The sequence below is a fragment of the Eptatretus burgeri genome, chromosome 5 (genome assembly GCF_056783735.1).
Source record: "Eptatretus burgeri isolate ZD-2024b chromosome 5, Ebu_testis_v1, whole genome shotgun sequence".
Taxonomy (NCBI): Eukaryota; Metazoa; Chordata; class Myxini; order Myxiniformes; family Myxinidae; genus Eptatretus; species Eptatretus burgeri.
The window spans coordinates 93180215-93198242 of NC_140965.1; the positions used below are offsets into that span (position 1 = coordinate 93180215).

An 18028-nucleotide genomic window follows, 5' to 3' on the forward strand; every position below is an offset into this window, starting at 1 on the left:
AAGAGGCGGAAAACATTGGTGCTGTTCCTTGATCACACCAAGTAGTTTACATCTTAGTTACATGACTGATCACATTTCTACTGTTGTAACTAAAGCATGGCTCTCAACAGGATGCTCTCACCTCTTCTCCCTGTCAAATCTGGAGTGCACCAGGACAGTGTCTTGGTCCCCATCCTGTTCATAATCTTCATCAACAATCTCTCTGACTGAAAAATCTTCTTTATCTCATTGCTGATGAGTCCATCCCTGGCCATAGCATCCATCATCCTCCAGATATGCAGGCAGCAGCCTCTTTCCTCTCTGCAGACCTTGATAGAATCAGGAATTGGTCATGGGAGCATATGCCAGAGCAGCGCGTCGCTGCGTCCACTTTCCGCCGGTACTCCAGGAGCCTCCGTCTGGCCATCTCCCAGGCAGATGCCAGGCCCATCCCCATCTCCTTGAGATGCCGATCAACCTGCTGCAACCACGAGGAACGTGGTTGGCCCATTGGCCTCCTCCACTCAAGAGACTTCCTCGCTAAGAGAATCTGGTGAGCAGGATCAGCATCAGGAAAACGAGCCACATGTCCATACAGCCACAGCTGAAGCTCACGGACTATGCAGGTAACAAATCTCATTCGAGTCTCTCTCAGCAACCGCTCGTTGGAAAGAAAATCCGACCAGCGATAGCCAAGGTTTCTCCGAAGAGACCTGGTACCAAAGGAATTAAGTCTCTATCTCAGATCCTTGGTCAGAGTCCAAGTCTCGCATCCATAGAGCAAGACTGGAAGCAACAAGGACCTGAAGACTCGGACTTTCGTCCTCCCGCACAGGTACCGGCAGCGCCACACCCCATGATCCAGTGAATCCATGACTCGCCAGGCCCGACCCAGACGTCTATTGACCTCTGACTCGCAGCCAGCAGAGACATGAATATCACTGCCAAGGTAAGTGAATCTCTCCACGACCTCAACATCCTCACCACAAACAGGCACAGACAGGACAGCAGCATCCAAGATGTCATTGAAAGCCTGGATCTTAGTTTTGACCCAAGAAACCCGTAATCTCAGTGGCTCCGACTCCTCATTCAGCACCTCGAGGGCCCACAAAAGGATATCTAAAGTCTCCGCAAAGATGACTGCATCATCTGCGAAATCAAGGTCCGAGATCTTGACATTCCCAAACGATGCACCGCAACTTGATCTCTCCGACATCCTCCCTAGAATCCAGTCCATACAAGTGCTGAAAAGTGTGGGGGCAGTACACACCCCTGATGAACTCCAGTAACAACTGGAAATAAGTCAGAGATGGTACCACCACATTTCACAGCACTCTCAGTACCAGAGTAGAGTTCAGACATCAGATCGATCAGTTTTGGTGGCACCCCACGAAGACCAAGAATCCTCCAGAGGACATCCCGATTCACTGAATCGAACGCTTTACAGAGATCAACATAGGCTGCAAGCAGCCCCTGCCGAAACTCTCATCTGTGTTCGGTGAGGACCCGAAGAGCAAGGATACGGTCAATCGTTGACCTCTTTGGTGTAAAGCCTGACTGCTCTGGACGCTGGTGCTCAAGCAGATGGTGACGAACCCCATCAAGAATTATCCGAGCAACAACCTTGCCCAGCACTCAGAGCAGCGTCACCCCTCAGTAGTTGTTGCAGTCTTGGGGATCACCCTTCCCTTTCCAGAGAAGGACAACAAGGCCCCTCTTCCAATCAGTTGGGATGATGCCTGTGTTCCAGGCAGAGCACAAAACTGCATGCAACGACACGAGTGCAGCATTTCCACAGCCTTGAGAAGTTCAACATGGATGCCACAGATCCCTGGAGCTTTGCCCCGTTTCAACTGGTTCACCGCAGCCCGTGTTTCCACAAGCAATGGTGGACCACAGTTTATTGGAGGGTCAGCAACAGAGATTGTAACACCCTTTACATCCAACTCAACAGCTGGTGGATCGGCCTGGTACAACCGCTCAACGTAACCGGCCCAGCGGGCCTTCACTTCAGACTCCTCTGTCAAGAGCCTACCACTCTCTGCTCGAACTGCAGTGCTCCGAGGGATGGGCTTGGATGAACGCAATGTGCGAATTCCCCTGTAAGTGGGATGAGAATCTCCTGTGCACAGCTGATGCTCTTCCCCCTCACAGATTCCTCGCACATAGGCCTCCTTGTCCACCCTCAGTGCACGTACAGTTTTACGCCTCAGCTCCCTGAACAGCTCAGCTCTGCCATTCAGCCTGGCCCTGCGACTCTGGTAAATGGTATCCAGTGTCCCTTGAGAGACAAAATTCTTCTTTGCCCCGCGGTGAGTTCCAATACATCGACCAGAAACATCAAGGACGGTGGTCTTGAAGGAACTCCACAACTCTTCAGGACCGCCAAAGCACCCAGACCCCCCAAATGTCCACTCAGCCTGTTCGCAAACTCCTCAGCTATCCTCTCATCCTTGAGCTTGCCAACATCCAGCCTAGGCTGGGATGGTACCATTCTCCCGGATTTAAGGTGCAGCTTTAGAGTTGCTACAACAAGCCGGTGGTCAGTATTGAGGAACTGAGCACTCCGGTTGACTCTGCAGTTCTGGATCATCCTCCAGCGACTATCAACGAGGACATGGTCAATCTCCTTTGCCACACCACCAGCGTTGGAATACCAAGTCCAGCGATGAGCTTGTGGGCGCTGAAACCATGAACCAGCCACCCTAAGTCCATGACTTCTTGCAAAGTCAAGGAACTTAGTGCTATTCTGCTTCATAGTTCCTGACCCATGACATGGAATATTGGTCATAAACATGGAATATGTCATTCAATCCTGCCAAATCTCACTGTCTCTCCAGAAAGACCGTCCTGTGAATCCACCCATCTACTGCCTTAACCATCCTCTTGAAATTCATTTACTAAAACATTTGGGCCTATCAGCCATTATCGTTCTTTGACAAACCACATATCTAAGTTGGCATGCAAAGCCAGTCACTGACTTGGAATCCTCAGTCGTGCAAAGCCCTTCCTCGGCACATTTAAATTTTTATCCATCTACCTGGTCATCATCCACAGCTTGGTGAAGTAATTCTCTTCTCTGTGGGCTGACGCTCTGTGCCTCACACCTTGCTCAGTTTTATGCCGTGGAAACCAAGGCCTTCAAAATCATAATTGGTATCTCCCATGATGAAGCTGTCTCTCTGGGACACTCTTCTACATTGCCAAAATGTGGTTGGTTTCCCTGGTTTCCCGCTTGCTTTCTGGTCTTGCACCCTCTGCCCTTTCTGGGCTCTGTCTCTTTCCCTTCTCCCCAGGTTTCTGTCAGGTACACAGGGTCTGCCAGTAACCCCCTTCTGGTGAAACTGCCAAAATCCAGACTCACTGCTCAATCATTCGTTCCTATTTTTTCCCCCACCTGTGTAACCAACTTCCTCAGCCTCTTCAATCTCATGCTCCCCTCCAGGGTGATAAGATGATTCATCAACCTCACCATCTCATGTCAACATCATCCACAATCATGATATTTTTTTTACCCCCATTAACCCAGTGTGGGGCAACTGCCCATCTGTTTCCAAGTTGCCAGTTTTTCCTTCCACTTCTGTAACTTAGAGTTTGCGGCTGTATCCATCTTGCTCACGTCAGTCATTTCCTCCCCTTGCTCTTCTCCACATCATTTATCGATCCAAGTCTACCTCTATTTTGTCCCTCATCCCTGCTGTCGGCATGTTTTCCTACCCCCTCTTCCTGCTGTTGTTTTTGTTCTGTTATGTCTTGGTGCTTTCTCTGTTTTAGCTCCTCCACAAGCCTCGATTCTGTATCCAGGAAAGTGTCTTCTATTGTGCTGAAGCCGCATGGAACGTTCTGGTGGAACTTAGAGACAACCGCTAAACAGTTTGTTGGAAACTCACTTTTGAAAGTGTGGAAATGAGGCTGGAGGGTATATCAGAGGATAATTTTACACATGCATACCAAAAATATTCAACTGATACAGCTCTCAAGAGGGAGAGGAAGATATGGTAAAAATGAAAGAATGGTGTCAGCAGTAAAACATAAAATAAATGCATGATGTAATCCATAAACTCAAGTTTTCAGTCTATTATAAATTCTACGAATTAATGGATGCCTCGCATTACAGGCGCAAAGACCCCACATTTGGACTGTGAGGGCTCTTATGTCTTTAAAAGGTACCACCTGTGCTTGGTGTAGTTCTCAATTTTGTTGTCAGCCAAAGTGCCAAAAGCATAATGATGGTTTGGCTACACTTGACACTTAGGTGTTCTACCTGTTAGAACCTTCATGGCCTTATTTGCTCTAACTTGTTGAAGCCAGAAGACCTTGAGTGGCGAGTAAAGAACAGCACATACACTCCTTCCATGTTACAATAGATACACAAAGTGGCAGAAAAGGAGACTTCATTGACAGCGATAAGGTGTTTCTTCATGTGCATTGTGCATGTTAATGTGGGTTGACCCTGTGTGGTGTTCCCGTTAACCCATATCTCATTATGTTGGCATCCCTGTTTTAAAATCCCAATATACTCCCCATGATAAGCCAAAATGAACAGTACAATTGATCATGCAATTGTTGAAGGACTGTTCCAGCATTCATTCCAAGTGCCTTTTTGGCACGAGGGATGAGCAGAACACCGGATTGTAAGTTTCAACATATTATAATTACCTGTTGCAGTAATCGTTCAGCAAATGAAAGTCATGCACCCTTGGGTTATTTTTTTTTTGCAGAGGTGATACGGGGCATTCTGAACTAATTCTAAACGGTCTTTCCGAGACACCAGCATGTGGATCATACAAAAAAAACACACCGATTACATTGAGGACACCTTCAAGCAGGGTATTCCATGGGCCACATTGCAAGGCTCATTAATGTGAAGAGAGGAACTGTTTATGACCTAGGAAGATGTACCAAGCCACTGGATCAACAAGAGATATGCCAAAAATTGTACGTTCTCGAATGATTCCCACTCAGTACCCATACATTCACACGACCCATCTACCCAATCGGATTCAAGCTTCCCAGAGTACGACAAACACACTCCCTGCATCTCGATGCAGTGATTGCTGCTAGAGGTGGACATACCTGGAATTGCAATCGTTACTTTGATGTTGGATCCCCATGTGAAAACATTCGCCACAACACAGCATTACATGATTAGGTCACAATGAAATCCATCCATCGGGACCATACTCTGTGCAGAGCGTTAGTGCTGCCGAAGCAGTCTCCTTGGCTATTGAGCACAATCCTGGACGGGTCGCGACTCCGACGCAGGATACCAGCAAGCTGGAACTCATTTTGCCGACATCGGAAGGATGACAGGCAGAGTCAACCCCACCTGGTATTAATTCAACATCCGAGTGGGATTTGAACTCAGGATTCTTGGATCTCAAGCCCACCACCCAAACCATTAAGCCAACACCAGGCATATACAATTCAACGGGCACTTAATTATTCAGCATTTTACTCCTCGTCTGTGTCCCATGATGTCACGTAAATAAATGGCATCAACAACAATCACGTGTTCAGGTATTTTTTGGGGGGCAGACAGTGTATATAAATGCGTTTACTTGTCTAGTAATGTCCTTGGAGTTCAAGTAAAGGTCCACAGTCATCGTCCAATGTCCTTATCCATCAAGTAACACAAGTGTTGCTCATACATGAGATCTTTGTAAGGACCACCAACATGAATATCATCAGCAAACTGACTAATCGCTTTGCTGGGATTTTCATCACTGTATCCAATTAGAAACTCCTTGCTTGTACATTCGGTGCCAAAAAAAAGTATAAACAAACTGCAATTGACTTTCCTTTTAATGAATCCACATCCATTTGACGATTCACAAGTGTAATGGGTTATTTTCTTGCATTGTAACAATCATCGAAGAACTAATGATTGATGCATGCTCCTATTCCTAGCCATTAAAGCGATAGCTCGTACCTTCTACAAGCCTTTGGTTCCTGCAGAAACCCAGACTGTTCTTATGTGTGCAGAAAATGGTAACTCAAACCTTTCAAGCACTTGGGCGAATTCCGCAGCAAAAAAATTGTGCTGGGAAAAATGGCCGAGCGGTATGCACACTCACATCTAAGCTGTCTTGCGTGGGTTTGAATCCTGGCCCAGCCAGAATATGTCAACCTGCTGTTTTACAGGCAGCGTGATTCATAAATGTGGACGACGTCCCTTGGTTGGACGTTCAACTGGCATCCCGTATGAGGGCATTAGTTGGTGGACGTCAAAGATCCTACGGTATCGTTCATAATGAGCAGGTTAGCTATCGCCCACAAATTACAAATTCTGGTCCTGATGACCTACTGAGGGCACAGCCATGCCCTCAGCCAATGATGCTACCCCTGCAGCCTTGTGTTGAATAAGAAAGAAGAAGACAGCAAGCAAACTGCATTTTCAAAACACACAAGGCTTATGGTACAGAGGGCATAGATTCAGGATAGTTTCAATAAGCCAAAATCTTTCAAAGGAATATATATATATATATATATATATATATATATATATATATATATATATATATATATATATATATATATATATATATATATATATATATAACTAGAAGGGCACTTGGTAGAGCACATATCTCCGCCAGGCTGATTCGTTTATGTTTTGTATCCCACCGATAGGCCAGATCTGGATTCGGACATGAATTACAGTTTAATCGGCTTCTTCTCATCACCTAACCAACCTGCCCACCAACTTTCATTTGAAATCCGTCCACAACTTTTTCAGATATCGTGCTATATATTGTTTCCGTGCTATTCACTCCATGGCGAAAAAAAACCAAATCACTTAAAAAAAATTATTGGACCCGGATCTTCACCAACATCTAATCAGTTCGTCCTTGCCACACACCCAACCTGTCCACCAAGTTTCGTTTGATACCGTCCAAAACTTTTTGAGAAATTTTGTTCACAAACACACAAACAAATAGGGGTGAAAACATAACCTCCATCCACTTTCACTGGTGGAGATAATGATACAAAAAGAAACATAACAAAGTTGATTAATAATTTAATGAAATTGGTTTTTTTTTCTTCCTATCATCTCTGAAATTAATCCCAAAGACCATTCCTCTTAACAAGCCAAACATGTTCCGTGCTGGTAAAGAACATTTGAGATATTGACAATGTACTGTTGAAGAGCAGGGACATTGAGAGCCAAAGGACAAATTAACATCAGGATATGGTATTTGAATCTGGATTTATTGACAAGACTCCACGTTGATTAGATCAACAAAAAGAAGATTTTATTTGCATTTATTGATACTTATTTTTTTAACTGTCTTGATCCATTATTTTGGCTTTTGTATTGTCCTCCCACCCTCATTTAATGGTCCTCGCCATTACCTCTGCCAACGAACAAAGTTTTCACCCGCCTGTTTGCTTGACTGTGAGCAGGATATCCCAAAAAGTTATGGATGGATTCTATTTTTGATTTTGGTGAAGATTCTAATCTGATAAGTTTTCAAGTAATTATTCACCATTGAGAGATAAGGCACAAATGATATATAGCACAATTTCTGAAAAAGTTCGGACGGATTTGGACAAATTTGGTGGATGGGTTGGTTAGGTGATGCCTGGTGTTGGCTTAATTGTTATATTAGTGTGGTGGGCTTGGGATCCTAAGGTCTTGAGTTCAAATCCTGCCCGCCGTTGAATTAATACCAGGTGGGGTTGGCTCAGCCTGTTATCGTTCTGAGGTCGGAAAAATGAGTACCAGCTTGCTGAGATGATTGAGCCATTCGAGTATCCTGTGTCGGAGAGGCGACCCGTCCAGGATTGTGCCCAACAGTCCATGAGACTGCTTTGTCAGCAACAATGCTCTGTGCAGAGTATGGTGGCAATGGATGGATTGGTTTAGTGACAAGAACAAGCTGATTAGATTTTGGTTCAGGTATGGGTGCAGATCCAGACGATCAGTGGGATGCAAAATTTAAACTGCTCAGCCTGGTGGTGGCATGCTGTCGACCGAGTGCCACCACTGAAGGCGAAGGAGGTTATGTTTTCACCCCTCTCCGTCTGTCTGTTTGTCTGTGTGCAGGGTATCTCAAAAAGTTGTGGACAGGTTCGGTGTGTGACATGGATGAACTGATTAAATTTTGGTGAAGATCTGGATCCGATTTTTTTTACAGTGATTCTTCACCATTGAGAGATCGGGCTGAACTAATATGTAACACGATATCTCGAAAAGTTGTGCACAGATTCGGATGAAACTTGGTGGATACGTTGGGAGTCTAACCACGACGAATCGATTCGATTTTGGTGAAGATTCAAATCCGGATCTGGCCACGAGTAATTTTTTAAGTGATTCTTCACCATTGAGAGATAGGGCCAAAAACGATAGAGAGCATGATATTTCAAAAATTGATTGGACCCGATATGTTCTCATGGATCAGACATTTCGTGGCAGAGGTATGCGCTCTACAGAGTGCCCTTCTAGTTTGTTCTATTTTCCTTCATTACTGCTGAACACCCGGTTTTTGATAGTCTCACTCACTCTCACACTCAGCGTATATTTATTTCCTCCTCCTCGACAACTTAGCATTATTTTTACGACTCGCATGGCAAACAATATCTGTAAACTTCCCCATCCAGACTCATGTACGAAGTGAGACGACATCAAGTACACAACAGAAAGAGTGTATGAGTGAGTGTGAGTGTTTTGTCCGCCGTACACTGGTCATTGATGAAACCGTCACCCACGAGATTGCGATTTAACCATTTACATCCTTCCTCGGGTTGAATATTTATCGCAGGTCTATTCGTGTTTGACATTGATTAATATAATATGGTGTACAGCGATGAAACACGCACGTACACGGACAACGGACTTTCACCTCGCTTGGACCAAAACCCGCTCGTTCTGCCGAGAACTCAACGTTCAATCATCGCTTCATGTTAGCCCTCAACATCACTCAGGGTACCGAACGCGTTATCCGGGGCCAAGACCACGCGTGAGCCCCGAAGCCATTTGGAGCGAATTCTTATCGAGCAGAGCAAACACACCTCGCACATCAGTCACGCCCATCACACTCCGGGTGCGAAGCGCGAACCTGAGCTACACGAAATAACCGTAAGCGTCGTGTCGTGGGTCGCGCGGCGTCTTAAGAGCCATCTGTGGTGAGGATCCGTGTGAGGGACAGAGGGTCCGTGTGAGGGACGAAAGCCCTCCCTGCCGCGCCTCGGGCGACGACGCGTCCGAACCTTCTTTGGCTTTCTTTTTCCGCGTCAACGTGCCGATCTTGCCGAGAAAAGACTCGTCCTTCCGTCCCTTCAATGACCCCGTCGGTGACTTCACGGGTGAGGAGGCCATGTCTCTGCGACTTGCAGCCGCGTTCGATCGCTGGCTCGTGGACGGCACACTCGGCGCTAGTCTACAGGGCCCGGGGGGCCGTCTGCTCGAAAGGGCGGCGGCGACGGAGGGAGGGAGGGGAGGTCGAATGGCTTACTCAAACTTTCCCCAAACAAGGAAAATCAGAATCATCTGCCATCCATTTGGTGGGAATGTAAATAAAATGAAATGTCGGGATGCTGGGCCGGGCTTGCAGCACGCGGCTCTCTCTCTCTCTCACCGACGAGCCGCTTCAATTGCAGCTACATTCAACATACAGTACCTCAAACGGCTTAAAACACAGAGGTTTATTGAGGTTTCAACCATCAGCTTGCATTACAAACCGATCTCGGTTATTTCAAACAAACGAACCGCAATGATCATACGAGCTCGGCGAAGGCTCGGTTACAAATAAATAAATAACCTGAGGGGAAAATGGTCACTTTGCGATCAAAGGGATAAATGGAACTTAAAACGACTTCATCATGCCGACAGTCTCCTCAAGGAAGGGGGTTTAGGAGCTTGTCGGGGGGGAGTTGTGTGCCAACATCGGTGGCTCGGACGGCATCACATGGTCTGTAGGAATCGTTAGTGTAGTTGCATAACGTGTATTGAAATAAGTCTTTAAGTCAGCTTGGAATACCAGAAGTAAAAGGGCATTCAACAAGCAAACAATAAAAAAAATAATAAAATGTCCGCTACAATCATGACGTCACAGACAACCTTTAAACAACAAGTAGCGTCGTTCATAATGCTGGTGGATGTATTGATATGCCACCGCCCATCATTGTTCAAACAAATTGCAGAAATGAACTGCCGTACTTGAATCCGATGAAAAAAAACCCCAAAAACCTCTCCCAAATGAGATGGTGGTATACCTCAAGGAAAAATAATTTTAAAAGCTGCCTTCAAGGCGAAATGAGTTTTTCATTAAATTTCTATAAAACTTCACCGGCAGTGGGTGGCTGATAAGATAAGCAGGCAATAAAACAAACCATGCAGTAACCCCTTAAACAGGCAATCTAGCCAAGCAATGCATAACGTTTGGTCGCGAGTGCCGATTCCAGATCCCGATCCTCTTGCTTTTCGAGCAGCCGTTGCTTGTCCAGCAGGTTCACCAACACGTCTCGCTGGTCCACCACTTCCAGCAGCTCCTGGAGGCGTTCTTCCTCTTCTCTCCTCTCTTCCTCACTTTTGTCCTCATCTGTGAAAGCAGTAATGGATCGACGTTGTATCAAAACATTCATTTTGGTGGCTGGGGCCAGAAGGCCTCGACAAAGTACAAAATGGTCACATTTGTGGGGATTCCAAAGCAATTTCTATCATATTGACCCAATTATTGAACCTGGTTAGTGAGAACTTTATCTCCTGAGATCACACTTTAGGATTACATTGCAAAATATTTTTCTCTTGCATGGACTCTGCTGTTATGTTTACGGAGGACACAAAGCCACGGGTAAATGATTTGAGCAGTGTTCAGCAGGATGCACTGCATACATGACTGCAGTAACTGGTCCATATCAATTACCAGGAATTTCGATTCGCATTGAAGTTGTCGGATTCGTGCGATAATATTACGCAAAAGGCATAATGGGTAGTCAGGCGGTGGGTTGTGAAATCGTGAGCATTTGCTGTGGAGCAGGTGAGCACTATTGCCAAGTTATGGTGGAACAAGTGCTTCTGCCATGTTCACACAGATTTAATCTCTATTACTAACTAAAGGATGAAAAGGAAGACTAATAATAAACCCGAAGAAGTAAAAAGTAAAGATGGAGTCATCATGAGGAACCTGGATGGGATTTTCGGTTTCAGCCGCTACTCCACAACCCTCAAAACACATCCAGACGCAGTCAAGTGGGCCAGAAAAATTTCTGCAAGAATTCACTTCTTAGCGAGATAGATAATGAAAGAGAGGAAAAATAGCACCGCAAAGCGGGCGTAACCCCTCAGCCCTTGACGCAAACCAATTTCAAGATGGTGGCCATATTGAAAATCGCAGCACGCCCATTTACGAAAGGAACCTTCCTCTACTCAACCCCAACACACCCAGCAAATATGGATTTAATTGGACAAGGCGTTCTCCTCGAAATCGATGGAAATCAATTTCAAGATGGCTGCCACGGAGGCCACATTGAAAATCGCAGCGCACCCATTTTAGAAAAGAACCTTCCTCTACTCAACCCCAACACACGCAGCAAAAATGGATTTAATCGGACAAGGCGTTCTCCTTGAAATCGACGGAAACCAAAAGTTGACAGACGCCCGGACGGACGCCGGACAATGCCTATGACGACAATACCCCTTAGCCAATTCAGGCTGAGGAGTAAAAAGCAATAATTAGAATGAATAAAGATAATTATTTAAAAAAAAATTGGAAAGAAATGTGAAAGGAACAAAGAACAAAGATGTTGGGAAGAACCTGCAGTTACTCCCCAGGTTCAAATTCAGCAACATGAACAAGCTACCAGAGGTCCATCTGTTCAACGAGTCATGCACATGCACATACCTCAGCTCTTTGGCTTTATAGTCTGGAGTTACTTTACTTTGTGAACATGCCTAAAGGAAATGATGTATAGGAAAGGGCATTCGAGAATCGCAGGCATGACACGACATAGAAATAATAAATGCCGAGTCTCAACTCACACGCTGGCACGACGCCCAGTGTTGGCACACCCACTACTCGCCATAATATGCCGATGATGCCAAACCATGATACGTGCTTATTGTGGCCTGTCTGCTTGTTCGTCCAACTTGCTTGAAACGGCACTCAACTGTAACCAACTCTTAATGCGGGTACGGGTATGTTGACTTGAGGAATGCTTCACACCTAGTTTAGTGCAGAAATACCCTTAAGTGCATTAATATTTGGAAGTGCAGTGAGATCGACCACACATTATCTGTTGGTGGTGTGGCTGCCATGATTGAAAAGCATGAGGGAAGGTTGACGTTTGTGGCATTGGCAGCATTTTCGTGGCAATGACAACATTGTCGAGGAATTAACGAATGCAAATTGATGGATTTGAGTCCAAAAGAGTGGCTTGCAAAGATGGAGAGAAAGTTAATCAGGTTATGTACAACTCATCATCAATGGCCCAAACTCTTTCGAGCATCTTTCTAGGCAGCTGAAGTAGTGTTTTGGCAAGGATTATGCTGGATTATTTGCCGTTGCCTTGCCAGCTGTCAACCAGGGCAGGGATTTGTACTTTGGTCATGGTGCCTGCGATTTACTCGCCTACTCTTTGCGAAAGACACTGTGAGATCTTTATCGTCCACCAACGACCAGTGCTGGCAGACGGGTCATCCTGCTTCTCGTCTTTCCGGTGGATGCCACACACATTGATGCCTCACCCTACATGCGAAACTGTTTCATGTTGGGTCGAGATTTGAACTAAAGCTAGACAGATCAAAGGCGAGTGTGCATATCTCTTGGCTATCCTGCCAGCCCTTAGGCACACCAAATGAAGAGGACAATTTTAATAGCACAAAAGCGAATCTGTTATACCTATAGTTCTTTTTTTATGCCTCTGCAGCCAAAGACGCCGGAGGCATTGAGTTTCCGGGTTGTCCGTCCATCCATGCATGCATAGCAGATTGTTACAACGATGACTTGTGAACTGCTGAAAGGATTTTGACAAAACTTCGTACAAATATGTACTATGCAAATATGAACAGATTAGATGTTGGGGTCAAAAGGTCAAAGGTCGATGGTCATGTGACCTTTCATTGATTTCAGCACAGGATTAAGATTAAGATTAAGAGTTAAGAGCACAGGATTTCAACCAAACTTGGCACAAGTATGGACTGCAATACAAAGATGAACCGATTCAATTTTGGATTCAAACAGGACAAAAGTCATGTTGACTTTGAAAATAATTTTGCAGATCATAACTGAAGTTCGAAGCATCTGATGTTTTCGCTTCTACTTATTTCTCTTTTCTCTCTCGCACTCTCTCATGTGACTTAGTTTTTCACATGATCTTTAATTGAGATCAAACATCACAGTATGTTGACATCTCGCTTGGGTGGAGGTATAGCCGTCCGTTGACTTATTCACGTCAAATTCTATTTTCGAGCTTGGAATTGAAAACAGTGTTATTAAAACCATAAATGGTAACATTTATTGTTTAAATCTAGTAATCAGTTATAAATGGAGGATTGAGTCAACATTTACGCTTATCAACATTTTCAGATATATTGCCAATATATTTCACAGCTCGGCGTACAATCTTTTGAGCTGTTAATAAATGCTACTAGTCGACGATAAAATTAACATCGGGCTACCTTCAAATTTACTTTCACCTTCAACATCCTGACTCTTTCGTGTTTTGCAATTTATTTATTATTTATTGAATCAAAAAGCTTCCGCTAAGCTCACATGCTTGGTTTAATTGCTTAGTCGTACTCCTGTTCAAATCTCGGAGGAAGTAAGCATCAGCAAAAAAACCACCGACACAGAACCAAATTGTGCTGCACAGTCCGATACAGAGCAAAGTGGAAATCCCCATTTTAAAGTTAACAAGAGCTCAACAATGGCATGATAGAATACAAGAAACTTTTAACAAATGAAGCTAATAGTTTTGATGGAGAAAATAAAGAACAAAGACATAGGTCAAGTTCCTTAAATTATTCTTCAAAAACTTTTTGTCTGTTTTTTAAAAGCTCTACAGAAACAGTTAGCGGTGCTCTGTTCGGTCGATGTATGTAACCTGCCAACCGCAGCCTTTTATGGAAAACATTGCAGAGGGAGTAAGCTCCAAGAAGAAAATTAATTAGATAATTCGTTAAAACATCTGAAATGAAGTAACAGGCCTCTGCATCATCTTGAGAGATGCCCGAAAATAATAATAATACCAATAATCTATATTGTCCCGTTTCCACTGAAATTCCTCTTTGGTGACACCGTAAGTTCAAACATCATGAAAAAACCATAAACCATAAACATCAAAAGGTATAAGAAAATAGGGTAAAAAAATGGAAGATGGACTAAACAGCAAAAGGGCAAAGAATTTCAATTTAACACATGGTACAAATTTCGAAAAAGTTCTTCTTAATCCACCAAGCATGGAAGTATCTCCCTGATGACAGTATTTAGCACCCGTTGGACTTGATCCACAACGGGGGCTCATTAATTTGGTCTCGATTTTCATGTCCGTGCGTGCATGCGTCCGCAACCATATGTCGGAAATGTCTGGACCGATTTTCATTCGTACTTTGCACAAAGACAACACATGATGGGAAACATATGCACATCATTTTGTTTCGTGATGCGATCAAAGATGGCTGACTGACGGCCATTTGAGTTGTAAAAACACCCAATGATGAACAGGTCCTCAACTATTTCTCAGACATGCATTTACCGATGTTATTTGAAACTTGGCACACAGATAATGAGTGATAGCTTACATCTGCACATGTTGTTGTTGTTTTTTTTCGAGATCAGATCCAAGATAGCCGACTGGTGGCCATTTTGGTACTTAAACCTGTCCCCAACCATTTCCTGAACACGCATGGTCTGATCGTGTTCAAACTTAGCACAAACACAGTGCATGATATCAATACACATGCCCCTCACTTTATTTTGTGATCTGATAAAAGATGGCCGATTGGTAGACCGGCGGTCATTTTAGTTGTAATAAAACCCTGGTGTTGAACACATCCTCAAGCATTTCTCGGACATTCATGATCCGATTTTGTTCAAACCTGAAAAATGTCACAAATGTTCTTGTATGTCACATGACCACTCAAGTCAGTTGTGCATACACATACATTTTGGAAATATGGGCCAGACCATCAACTCCGTACAGCAAAATTATTAAACCACGGGGGCTATGACATATTCTGTCTTTTTTTTTCCTTGTTCAAAATGCTATAAAGAGCAGTTAGTCAACAGGATTAAAAGCTCGAGCCATGTAAACAGAGAACAGATGTCTGAAGGACTTAGGACAGCTGAGAATTCCCAATTAGCATATGGCTTGAAGGACAATTTACATTCTAGTCATGGCTGACACTTGTGCAAGTTAGGAAAGTTTGAAACGCGAGTAAGTTCATGTGTGAAAGAAAGGGTTATAACAGGGGTTTTGGAGAGGTATGCATGTATGTAATATATGTATGTAATATATATATATATATATATATATATATATATATATATATATATATATATATATGTGTGTGCATTAATGAGATTAACCCTATCTTAAGGATCACCAAAAAGTATAGCCCTCAACAATGAGGCATTACTCATTTGGAGTATTTTGGGGGCGGGGGGGGGGGGGATCCCGTGAACTGGCATTGGCCTGGTGATATTAAAGATCGCACAGCACCTATAAATGTAAAATGTAGGCCAGTGTGTGCTGGTAACTTGACAATGTTCCAAATTTCTGCACTAATCTTTGGAGGCCATTGCATTAGCTGCATAGGTTTGGCCCCAGAAATGATGCAATCAAAAGTTACATAAGTGAGAAGAGTATAGATAAGCTATTTTATGAAAGGACACAATCAAACACTCCAATTAATGGTTCCATATCTTACTCAAGATTTGGGGACAAATTAATTATTGACAGGCAAAGGGATGAGTTTATATATTACATCATTTTCGGTTAAAGGGAATGTGCCATTATGATCAATGGCTCGACAGCAAACTACACAAATTGAATGAGGTGAGTGAGGAACCCCCCCCCCCACCCCCCCAAAAAACCCAAAAAACGACAAGATATTGGGATGGGAGAGGAGCAAGGATATGTTTTGTTTCAGAGAAAGTTGTCCCAAGAGTGACCTGCTGATTGTTAAGTATCATCTTGAAGAAAAGCCATTTTTGACCATCACACCTTTCACATCTACATTTAATTTACTTTGTTGCTCAAGTTACACAATATCTCCAGCCATTTATATTTTGCTTTCCTTCGCATGATTTTGCCTTTAATCTATTGACAGTGAATACAAGGCAATGGCCATCTGAAAGACACTGTGCACATGATTATAGACATGCTTAACACCCCCCTCCAAATAGCAATGTGCTCCAGTATGCAAAGAGCAGTGCACTTCAACATCTTCTTTCTCTTTTATATGCAGCACATAGTTGCAGGTGGCATTATCTGCTGGGGGCATAGCTGTGCCACTGATGCAATGCCCCCTGTAGGTTAGAGGAGGAATTTAGAATTTAGCCAGGGTGCTGGCGATAGCTCGCCTGTTCATGTGCTCCATGAAATAGACCCCCTCCAAAGAATGGTGTGCTACATGATACATACTTGCATAACATCTCCTACTGATAAGTCCCATATTAAAGTGACATTTAGTCAGATTTTTACTTCATAAGCATTCAACGACAGAAATAGAAGTTTCATTCTAAAATGGAGAAATATTTGAGGTTTATATTTCTGTAAACATCCTATAATGCAAAATCTATTGGGGAGAACATTTGGTATGTACAGCTAAAAGGAGAGCCGAGTTAGGGTTGAAGGGATCGGGGTGGGAGAATGAACATGATTTTTTTAATGCACAGTATTCACTCATTAATGCTTCAGTCACATTTGGCTCAGCGGCCGTAGGGTCTAAAAAATCTACGGCCACTAGCAATTATAGGGCGGCCGCAGTATTTCCACGATCACACAATGTAGCAGTCACATATGTTTTTATTTTTCGAGGAGCCGCATGGGGTATTTAGAAATTGTGGAGACCAAAAACGTGGGGGTGCCGTACGGTCTTGGATTTGATGTCGCATGATGACCTTAGGGCGTCCTTGAGGCAGCCATATAATTTTCAAGGCAGATGCAAGGTAGCCTCAAGGTGCCCGCAAGGCGACCGCAGGGGGGCCCTAAGGCGAACGTGGAAATAGTGCGGCCGCCATAATTTTTTGGGGGTTGGCAAAATTCATTTTTCATTGATAAGAGCCTACAGAAAACGCACGAATAACGCAAGCCCACCGTACGCCCTACGTACGGTTGACGTGGAACACATCTACGTCATGGCTACGGCTTGTCGAATAGCTACGGCCAACCTCGAAATGAAAAACGTTATAACTCCGTGCTTTAATTCCACGGAGACCCCTACGGCCTGTAAAAGATAGCCATATGGCATAGGGCCACCCTGAGGCCACCTCAGAAACTCTGCTGCCGCCGCACGTTTCTGTCAATTCAGGGGGGCGGGGGAGGGGGTACGGCCGCCGTATCCTCGCCATAGAGCAAATGTGACTCATGCTTAAACAGCAAGTTTCAACAAATGGTAGAAGTGACTTACCATCAATGGCTAAGAGTTTTTGAAGTTGTTGTTTCAACCTATTCTGCCGATCTGTAAGCTCCAGCTCGTGCATTCTGCAAAAAAATATGAATAAAGGCAGAATTTCAAGTTGATTTTGCATTATTTTATGAATGAATCGATTATAATGCCCAAAAAACAACAGGTATACATTTTCACATTGACATATTTATTTTATTATTATTATTATTATTTATTTTTTTTTTTTTTTAAACAAATAAACATTTCACAACTGGGACTGTCGAGGGATATGCGATTAGGGGCTTAGAAATGATAAAGAAGAATTAAAGTGCAATATTGTTTAAAGCAAACTTGTGTGACGATTTCAAACAAACTTTGAAAAAAACCTCCACAAGAGATGCTTTAAGGTCTTACACAGGAAAGTTGTGGCAATCGTGAGTTAAAGTGGTTTAGTTGGTCAATATTTAATTAAACACTTTGTGATAAACAGGTACT

At 43.8% G+C, this 18028-nt stretch overlaps 2 protein-coding genes across 9 annotated transcripts in view; both read right to left on the reverse strand.

Moving 5' to 3' along the window:
• The window catches only part of LOC147026969 (beta-parvin-like), a 54339-nt gene extending 44840 nt beyond the window's left edge, over window positions 1-9499 (reverse strand). Inside the window, exon 1 of one of the 2 annotated variants that reach the window (XM_085882915.1) lies at window positions 9193-9499. In XM_085882915.1, coding sequence (XP_085739041.1) covers window positions 9193-9301 — 109 coding nt within the window. In that variant the 5' untranslated portion in view covers window positions 9302-9499. Of the gene's footprint in view, window positions 1-8825; window positions 8856-9192 lie in introns of those variants that run through there. The other variant, XM_085882917.1, reaches the window with a different exon arrangement.
• A 113-nt stretch (window positions 9500-9612) lies between these two features.
• Window positions 9613-18028, reverse strand: part of LOC147026970 (F-actin-monooxygenase mical1-like) — a 124693-nt gene continuing 116277 nt past the window's right edge. For all 7 annotated transcript variants that reach the window (XM_085882913.1, XM_085882909.1, XM_085882912.1 and 4 more), the window contains 2 exons: window positions 17555-17628; window positions 9613-10523 (listed from right to left, as the gene is read on the reverse strand). In XM_085882913.1, coding sequence (XP_085739039.1) covers window positions 10342-10523; window positions 17555-17628 — 256 coding nt within the window. In that variant the 3' untranslated portion in view covers window positions 9613-10341. The remainder of the gene's footprint in view (window positions 10524-17554; window positions 17629-18028) is intronic.